Below are 9,734 nucleotides of genomic sequence, written 5' to 3'. Positions count from 1 at the left end.
AGGATGGGAGGGAGCTTGCGGGTAAGTAGCAGGAGCCTTTGCTGTTTGGACTAGAATGTCCTGTCTGTCAGGACGTTGGGGAGACTGGAGGTGAACCTCTGCTAAGTCTGCAGCCTCACACCCAGCTCCACAGTCAGGTCCTTGGGTCCAGGTGCAGCTAATGCACTTGCTGGGCCTCAGCATGAAGGCCCGGGCGCTGGGTGTGGGGGTGTGTGTATAGAAACCTTGTCTCTCTCTGCAGCTGGTCACTTGCTCGGGGGCTTTCAAGGAAGGCTCCTTGCGGATCATCCGGAACGGGATTGGAATCCACGAGCACGCCAGCATCGACTTACCCGGCATCAAAGGTAGCCTTTTGGTGGATGTAGGGTGCAGGTCTTACTTGAATGACCTTGGCCTTTGTCCTTGTTACGTGTTGGGAAGGCACTTGGGTGAGAGCTAGAGGAAAGCAGATCGAATAAAGAAGGTCACGGGTGCAGTGGCCTGGTAGACACTGAAACATACCTAAAAGCTTAAAAAAGAACGCTATTGACCAGCATTGGATAGGGAAGTGGAAGAATGGGGAGGAAAAGACTACAGGGTAATTCCATGTTGTGTGTAGGGAGCTGACAGAGCCGCCAGGGGAAGTGGGGACTGAGGAGATCATAGAAAGGGGGAGTAACTTCTAGGACAAAGGGCAGATCTTCACTTCCAGGAGAATTGATATAATAAAAAAGATCAAAGAAAGGCTACACAACGGAAGACTTGCAGTATATAAGCAGTAAACGTAACTTAAAGTAATACGACAGAGCTGACACCATACATAGGTACCAGTATGTATATATCAGGTACCTGTTACCCTATTAGTAAATGTACGTGGACTAAACTCACCTATTACAAGAAAAAGATGATCGGATTGAATCAGAAAGCAAAACCAGTTTAAAGTTGTATATATGAGCTACAACTAAAGTGAAATAATTCAGAATATAAAGAAACATGATGGGAACAGAAAAGAAATAGAGGTTTATGAATTAGAGAGGAAGAGGTCATATAACTGCAAAACCCAAGAGAATCAACTGAAAAATTTTAGGCAATAAGGATTCATTAGGGTGGCAGGTTATAAAATTAATGTACTGAAATCAATAACTTCCATTTAAAAATACAATTAATCCTTGCTGATTTGGCTCAGTGCATAGAGCATCGGCCTGCAGACTGCAGGGTCCCAGGTTCAATTCCGGTCAAGGGCACATGCCTGGGTTGTGGGCTTGAGCCCCATTAGTGGGCATGCAGGAGGCAGCCGATCAATGATTCTCGCATCACTGATGTTTCTATCTCTCCCTCTCCCTTCCTCTCTGTAATCAACAACAACTATATGTATATGTATATGTATATGTATATGTACATATATATACACACGTATGTGTATGTATATATATGTATGTGTGTATATATATATATGTACACACACATATATGTAATAAAAGGTTGTTACTGTTTTAAAAAAGTAAGAACACAATTAGAAGGTAAAATAGAGGGAAAGAGGCAATTTGCAATAGCAGCAAAAAAGGTAAAATACCAAGGAATAAGTTTAACAAAAAATGTGCAAAATCTATACATAAAACTTTAAAGTACTCTTGAAGGCTAGCTTGTTCCAATGAAAAAGATACAGCCAGGTCTTACAAATCGTTAGAAAGCTGTTCTCTCTCCAACTTTTTATACGTAATGTACCAATAACATCAGTAGGTTTTTCCTTGATGACAAGTCAAAGTCCAAATAGAGCAAGAAACTAGAAAAGCCAGGAAAACTTAAGAGCAGTGATGCAGGACTAGCCTTATCAGGTGTTAAAACATATTATTAAGCCCTGGCTGGTGTGGTTCAATGGTTGGAGCACCAGCCTGCATACCAAAGGGTCTCGGGTTCGATTCCGGGTCAAGTGCATATACTTTGGTTGCAGGTTCTGTCCTGGCCCAGTCAATCAATACATCCCTCTCATGTCAATGTTTCTCTCTCCTCCTCTCTGTCCCTCGTCCCCCTCCTTCCTGTCTCCTTCCCTCACTCTAAAAAAACAGTGGAAAAATATCCTCAGGTGAGGATTAACCAAAAAAAAAAGTAAAAACTAAACAAAACATACTATTAAACTTAAGAAACTAAAAGTGTGGTTTAGTACAAAATAGGTAGAGTCCCATGAGCAGACTCAGAAGTCCAGAAATAACAATACGTGAGGGAATTTAGTGTATGATGGTGGCGGTGTCTCAGTTCACTGAGACAAAGGTGATCCTTTTTAATAAGTGATGTTGGGACAACAGTCATTTGGGAAAAGATAAGGTGGAACCCATACTGCACAGTGTGCACTTCGCTAGAATCTAAACAGAGCAAAGACTTCATGTAAAAAATGAAGCCATACAAAGCTAAACGCGAAAGTTGGTGAATTCCTTCCTAATTTTGGAGTGGGAAGGTCTTTTAAACTATGACTCAAAGTTCAGGAGCTACAAAGAAAGATTGATAAATTCAATAAGAAAAATAAAACACTCCTACATGATGAAGACAAAACACTGTAAAGTTAGAAGAAATGGCAAACTGGTTAAAAACATGTTATTTTTTAGCCAAAGACCCAATCTCCCTAATTTATAAAAAAAAAAACCTTCTAGAAAGAGCACCAGATTTCCTGTCCTCGATTTGGCAAAAGACATGAGTGGACAGTAACAGGCCTCACTTTGTATTAAAAGAGATGCAAATCAAAACAAAATAGGGATATCATTCTTTGCCAGATGACCAAAACCCAAAAGTTTGGCCACACCTTCTGTTGGTGAGGCTGTGAGGGACGTGTGCTCATTAGCGATGTTCCCCAGCAGCAGCCGCAGTGAGTGATTCACCTGCAACCCCCGTGCTGGGCCTCTGCCCACAGGCCTTCATCTGTAGCAAAAACAACGGCGTCAGGTTATTCTTCATGGCATGTGTGTCAGCAAAGTCCACTGAAAAGGTGTCCAGCAATGGACTTCCTAGTAAACTGGTACAGCCTCGTCGTTCAGTACTGTGCAGATGTCAAAAAAAGGAACTGCTCTGCTCTGCTCTGATAAGGGCTCGGCATATAACGAGAAAGCAGGATGCACAACAGCGTGTAATAGGCCGTTTTATTTGTATTTGCTTATAATACAGTGTTTACCTGTTTCCTTAAGTTATAAAATAAAGTTGAATCATTAACCGATGTTACCTCAATAAATTTAATTAAATAAACTGGAAGGACAAACTAGAAACTATTCTTTTAAAAATATATATATTTTTATTGATTTCAGAGAGGAAGGGAGAGATAGAAACGTCAATGATGAGAATCACTGGCGAGCTGCTTCCTGTTCTCACCGCACTGGGGACACAGCCCACACCCCGGGCATGTGCCCTGACTGGGAACTGAACCGTGACCTGGTTCATAGGTCAACATTCAACCACTGAGCCACACTGGTCAGGCTCGAAGCTATTCTTGTGACTTATTTGAAGGATGGGTTGGAGGGAGGGTTAAAGGAGTGAGACTTCTGTTATATTTTTTAAAAATAAATTTGATTTTGAATCATGCAAATGTATTATCTGAAATCAAGTTAGAAACGTTAATGTGGCAGGCTCAACACTGTTGTGGAGTCTGACTTCTTCAGAGTTAATGCCAGGGGGAACACAGTGTGTGTTTCAACTCCCGACTGATTCCAGATTCTCCTCTCTCCCCACGGGGACAGCTGCCCCTTCCTCACAGTGTCGGTCTGTGCTGTGCATCTTAACCCTTGACCTTTGTTCCAGGCCTGTGGCCCCTGCGGTCTGATCCTACCCGGGAGACTGATGACACTTTGGTGCTCTCTTTTGTGGGCCAGACAAGGTAAGATGAGCCTGTGCCGGCTCCAGGCGCTCCTGAGAAGGCGGCAGGGGGAGCTGGTCCGGCTCACCGAGGCTCCTTCCCCTGCAGGGTCCTCATGCTGAACGGAGAGGAGGTGGAGGAGACAGAGCTGACGGGGTTTGTGGACGAGCAGCAGACCTTCTTCTGCGGCAACGTGGCTCATCAGCAGCTGATTCAGGTAACAACTGAGAGGGGCAGGCCCCATGTCCTTGAATTTGACCTCAAGTGCAGTACAGAGCAGTCCATGCTTATGGCTCGGAAAAACAATGTTAAAGGGCTAGAAAAAAATTAAATTACTTGATAACCCAATACTCAGAGATAACAATTTAACAACTCTTCACTTTGGAGTTGTTGCTTTTAACTTTGTTTCCTCTGCAAATGTGTGTATATTGTTTATTCACATTATCTTTTATAGACTGGGATTTTTTTTTAAATATTTTTTATTGATTTTTTTATAGAGAGGAAGGGAGAGGGATAGAGAGTTAGAAACATCAATGAGAGAGAAACATCGATCAGCTGCCTCCTGCACGCCCCCCACTGGGGATGTGCCCGCAACCAAGGTACATGCCCTTGACCGGAATCGAACCTGGGACCTTTCAATCCGCAGGCCGACGCTCTATCCATTGAGCCAAACCGGCCAGGGCTAGACTGGGATTTTAATATATATATTTTGAGGGTTACTGTCTTAATACTTATACCCTGTCTTCTGAGACACACATTTTCCTCATAATATTAATACATTAGAGGCCCGGTGCACGAAATTCGTGCACAGGTAGGGTTCCTAGGCCTGGCCGGCAATCAGGGCCAATCTTTGGGGTGACTGGCAGGGTGATTGGGGAGCCCTGCTCGCACCTGCCTTGGCCTGGTGCTGCCCATTCACCTCCACCATCCATTGCGGTCCTGCTCTTGTCGGGCCCATCAGGGCTGCCAGCGCTGCGTAGCTGACACCCACCGTGTTCCATGCTGCCCCCTGGTGGTCAGCGCACGTCTAACTCCCGGGGGGTCAAACTCCCACCCATGGGGACAGTTTGCAGATTAGCCTTTTATTATATAGGGTACTTATAGGGAAAATAGAGAAAAGCACAAAGAAGAAAAACAATTATCATAGTGCTACCATCCATATATGATTATTGGCAGCACTTTCCACGTATTAGTTACTAGAATCAGAGCTCTTCTAAATGTCCCTGCTGTGGGGGTCAGAGAGCCTCTGGGCACTGGTTATCCTGGGGAGCCTGATTGCTGAGCCCCGCCCCCTCGCCCCCCGAAATCTTTTTATGTTTGGAGTGACCCGGATGCTCTTTGATTTCACCCCACCCCACCTTTTGAGCTGCCAGTCCTCGGAGACATCGCTTTTCTTCCTCTAGATCACTTCTGCCTCCGTGAGGCTGGTGTCTCAAGACCCCAAAGCTCTAGTCAGCGAGTGGAAGGAGCCGCAGGGCAAGAACATCAGCGTGGCCTCCTGCAACAGCAGCCAGGTGGTGGTCGCCGTGGGCAGGGCGCTCTACTACCTGCAGATCCACCCGCAGGAGCTCCGGCAGATCAGGTGCGCGCTCTGTCTGCCCTTCCCTCCCTGTTCTCCTTTCTTCCTGGCTGCTTCCCTCTGCCATCTGCCTCTTTGTTCAGCCACACAGAGATGGAACACGAAGTGGCCTGCTTGGACATCACCCCCTTAGGGGACAGCAATGGGCTGTCCCCTCTTTGTGCCATTGGCCTCTGGACAGACATCTCGGCCCGGATCCTGAAGCTGCCCTCTTTTGAGCTGCTGCACAAAGAGATGCTGGGTGGAGGTACGGACCTTTTAAGGACCTGGGTTGGGACTGGGCAGATGTGGGACGATAACTGAATGTCCCCCTTCCGCACAGAGATCATTCCCCGCTCCATCCTGATGACCACCTTCGAGAGCAGCCACTACCTCCTCTGTGCCTTGGGAGACGGGGCGCTGTTCTACTTCGGGCTCAACATCGAGACAGGTGAGAGCAGCACTTTGCCAGTGAGGCTGGACTTGCCGCCTCGTAGCCTGAAGGTGCTGCTTGTGGACCTGCCCAGCTCAGCTGTCGCCCTGTCCCTTTCCTTCCTTCTCCGGTGCCTTCTCTGTAGGCCTGCTGAGCGACCGCAAGAAGGTGACCCTGGGCACCCAGCCCACGGTGCTGAGGACTTTCCGGTCTCTTTCTACCACCAACGTCTTCGCCTGCTCGGACCGCCCCACTGTCATCTACAGCAGCAACCACAAGTTGGTCTTCTCTAATGTCAACCTCAAAGAAGTGAACTACATGTGTCCCCTCAACTCCGATGGCTACCCTGACAGGTGAGCCTGTTTCTGCAGCAGGAGCCGGGATTGAGGATCATGGTGTTTTCCTCAGACCCCTCCCCTGCGCCCTTCCCCAGCGTCAGTCCGGACAAAGCGGAATGGGAAGGGCAGAGCAGAGGCGCTCAAATCTGGCTACCCATGGAGATACCTGGGGAGCTTTTAAAGTACAGGTTTTTGATTCCTTCTCAGATTCTGATTCAGCACATCTGAGGTTGGACCCCAGCATCTTTATTCTCAGGAAACCTCAGGTGCTTCAGATGACTAACCCGCAGCTTCATTTTTTATTTTATTATTTTTTTAATCCGCAGCTTTAGAGATCATGTGTAGTTCCCTAGAGCGGAGCTCACAAGCGTGGCCCACCAGCGCCCCAGCACTGCCTGGGAACGCGTGGGAAATGCTAGGGTGTTTCTTGGGGGAGCAATCTGGTTTAGCAAGCCCCTCGGCAGAGTTGCTGTTGAAATCTCTGTTGTAGATTCTAGTGCTGTGAGCATTAAATTGAAAGCTCATAAACCTCAGCCTAGGTCAGTGATGGGGAACCTTTTGAGCTCGGCCTGTCAGCATTTTGAAAAACCCTAACTGAACTCTGGTGCCGTGTCACATATAGAAATTTTTTGATATTTGCAACAATAGTAAAACAAAGACATATTTTTGATATTTATTTTATATATTTAAATGCCATTTAACAAAGAAAAATCAACCAAAAAAATGAGTTTGCGTGTCACCTCTGACACGCGTGTCACAGGTTCGCCATCACTGGCCTAGGCCCACCCAGACCAATTAAGTGGAACCTCCTGGGAGGACCAGGCATCCGGATTGTGAAGTCTCCCCAGGCGCTCTGAGCCTAAGCCTCAAAGCTGAGAGCCACTGCCCTGGAGGAAGCTGGTGTGGTTCTGCTTGGTTTCCTCCCCGTGGAGCTCCCTCCTAGCATCCTGTCCTTCCTCGAGTCTCCTCACTAACCCAGACCCTCTTTCCAGCCTGGCACTGGCCAACAACAGCACCCTCACCATCGGCACCATCGATGAGATCCAGAAGCTGCACATCCGCACGGTTCCGCTCTATGAGTCTCCGCGGTGAGGCGCGGGGTGGGCGGAGTGAGGGCGGCCCGGGAGTGGGTGGGTGGAGGCTCCGCTCTGACGGCCCTGCTCCGCTTGCTCTGCAGGAAGATCTGCTATCAGGAGGTGTCCCAGTGTTTTGGGGTCCTCTCCAGCCGCATCGAAGTTCAGGACTCGAGTGGGGGCACAACCGCTCTGAGGCCGAGTGCCAGCACCCAGGTGAGGGCAGTGGACACAGAAAGAGGGCGTGAGAGCAGGGACAGACTTCTTACTTTCAGCTTCGCAGGGCCTATGGTCTCAGTCACTGCTCCACTCTGCCTGTGGGAGGGCACCATGAGCAACAGGTGGGCACAGCTGGGTCCCAGTAAAACTTTACATATAACACAGGCAGGAGCTGGATTAGGCCCCCTCACTGCAGGGGTGAGAATTTGGGGTACGGGTGGCTGTCTGTGGCTTTGCTGCTCGGTAGCTTTGCAGGATGAGTAATGCTTCTCTCATCGGTGGGTACTTTGTAGGGTGTGCGTAGTGGGGGACAGCGTAGCCTGATAGCCGAGAGCATGGGAGTGGAGTCTGACGGAGCCAGCTGCTGACCTCATGTTTTCTCGTCTGTGAGTGCCAGCGATAGGACGTTCCAGAGCTGCACTTAGTGAGAGACTGGCTGACCGTCTCATTCCAGGGGCTCTGCCTTTCCTGCTCCCAGACACCTATGATCAGGCTTCTTCCCTAATCCGATGGAAGGTCCTCCGTTTTCCTTTTGTTGGAAGTGTCCCCCGCTGTTCCCATTGGGAGAGGTGGAGTCCCGCTTTCTTAGGTGCCCTGGCTCCTCCTCGGCTGTGCCCGATGGATGTGGGTCACTGTCCTTGTGATCTCTCCTGGCCCTCAGCTTCCTGTGCTGTCAGGACCACTGTCAATTCCAGAGGGAATTCAGGTCCCTGTCCTCGTCCCCGTGTCCTCCGAAGCCCACGGCTCCTCAGGTTCCACTCGAGCTGCCAACCTCCAGAGTTCTCCCCGCTCAGACCCAGTCTCTGTTCCCTGGTCCCGTCGGCCCAGGCCTGACGCTCCCAGCACGGTCTGCTCCGGGTGATGAGTGTGCCTCTGTCCCCAGGCCCTGTCCAGCAGCGTCAGCTCCAGCAAGCTGTTCTCCAGCAGCACAGCCCCTCACGAGACCTCCTTCGGCGAAGAGGTGGAGGTGCACAACCTCCTCATCATCGACCAGCACACCTTCGAAGGTGCACACGAGCTCTCTGTCATTTTGTACCTACTTCTCCCTAAACTAGGCGGCCTGGGTCCTGATGTATTTCAGGATTTGGTGGGCGCTGTGCTAGGCCATCCTCAGAGGAGAAGGCAGGAGGGGCAGGGCCTCAGGCCAGCGCCGGCTGGCGAGGGAGTCTGGAGACAGGAGCAGCAGGGGCTCTGCCCGGAGCCGCGCTGCGAGCCCAGAAGTGCAGGGTTGCCTGCGCGTGGGATCGTCGCCGTCACCCTCTCCCCTCTCCTTCCAGTGCTCCATGCCCACCAGTTTCTGCAGAACGAGTATGCCCTCAGCCTGGTCTCCTGCAAGTTGGGCAAAGACCCCAACACCTACTTCATTGTGGGCACAGCCATGGTGTACCCGGAAGAGGCGGAGCCCAAGCAGGGTCGGATTGTGGTGTTTCAGTATTCAGATGGTAAGTGGACGGTCTGCAGCCTCGGAGGCTCTGAGGCTCTGAAAGGAAGCAGACTGTCCAGGTTTCAGCCTCAGCTAAGCAGCAGGAGAACGGTGTTCATCGTTGCGCCATGAGCCACTCTATCCCCTCCTCTCACGCTGTCGCCTGAATGCGTTCTGGAGTAGATGAGCCGCGGCACATACACTCTCGCATGTGCTGCTTCCTTTTCTGCTCTCGGAAAGGCAGGAGGGGAGAGGTGGGTGCGGGGGAGGAGCATCTAGTGGCTTGAGTAAGAGATGAACCCTGGTTGCTCAGCCATGTAGGACTTCTTTCCCGCTCCAAGGCGTCGTGTTCAGTCCTGTATCTTCACACGTCCCCCTCCCCCCCCTCCCCTCATAAGGTCCTAAAGACTAGCTTTCAGCCCAGAAACCTGGGGACAGGTGGACGCGATGGAATTGGTCTCCCTCCTGAGAGAGCTGTGCACCAGGCGGGCAGCTCGGGGACGCTGTCTGGAGTCACTGCACATGACCTTGAGGCTCATCCTTCCGTGGTGGTTCCCCTCAGTCTGCACTGGCTGTGTTTCCTGCTGTCGGAGGCCTTAGAGCCGGAGGGGGCATCACAGTTTCCTTTTGGTTGGTTAGTGTGGGCTCATCAAGGGGAGGCTCAAGAGTATCTCTTCCTCCCCCAGGAAAACTGCAGACTGTGGCTGAGAAGGAAGTGAAAGGGGCCGTGTACTCCATGGTGGAATTTAACGGGAAGCTGTTGGCCAGCATCAATAGCACGGTGAGGCCCACCACTCGGGGCTGTCCTCCCCCGGCTGCACACATTGTCCACAGCTGTCTCCCCGCTTTCCTGGGGGGGGGGGTGTGTGTCCAGTG

The 9,734-nt window shown here is 50.3% G+C and overlaps 1 protein-coding gene across 1 annotated transcript in view; it reads left to right on the top strand.

Annotated features, from left to right (window-relative positions):
* Positions 1-9,734, top strand: part of DDB1 (damage-specific DNA binding protein 1, 127kDa) — a 26,740-nt gene that overhangs the window by 10,864 nt on the left and 6,142 nt on the right. The window contains exons 11-22 of the mRNA XM_014544541.1: positions 242-344; positions 3,760-3,835; positions 3,923-4,031; positions 5,218-5,396; positions 5,477-5,640; positions 5,716-5,823; positions 5,951-6,158; positions 7,136-7,231; positions 7,321-7,432; positions 8,319-8,442; positions 8,713-8,877; positions 9,545-9,639. Coding sequence (XP_014400027.1) covers positions 242-344; positions 3,760-3,835; positions 3,923-4,031; positions 5,218-5,396; positions 5,477-5,640; positions 5,716-5,823; positions 5,951-6,158; positions 7,136-7,231; positions 7,321-7,432; positions 8,319-8,442; positions 8,713-8,877; positions 9,545-9,639 — 1,539 coding nt within the window. The remainder of the gene's footprint in view (positions 1-241; positions 345-3,759; positions 3,836-3,922; positions 4,032-5,217; positions 5,397-5,476; positions 5,641-5,715; positions 5,824-5,950; positions 6,159-7,135; positions 7,232-7,320; positions 7,433-8,318; positions 8,443-8,712; positions 8,878-9,544; positions 9,640-9,734) is intronic.

This window comes from Myotis brandtii, unplaced genomic scaffold (assembly GCF_000412655.1).
Source record: "Myotis brandtii unplaced genomic scaffold, ASM41265v1 scaffold369, whole genome shotgun sequence".
NCBI lineage: Eukaryota > Metazoa > Chordata > Mammalia > Chiroptera > Vespertilionidae > Myotis > Myotis brandtii.
The sequence above is the reverse complement of the archived record's forward strand: the minus strand, read 5'-3'. Positions and strand labels throughout refer to the sequence as shown.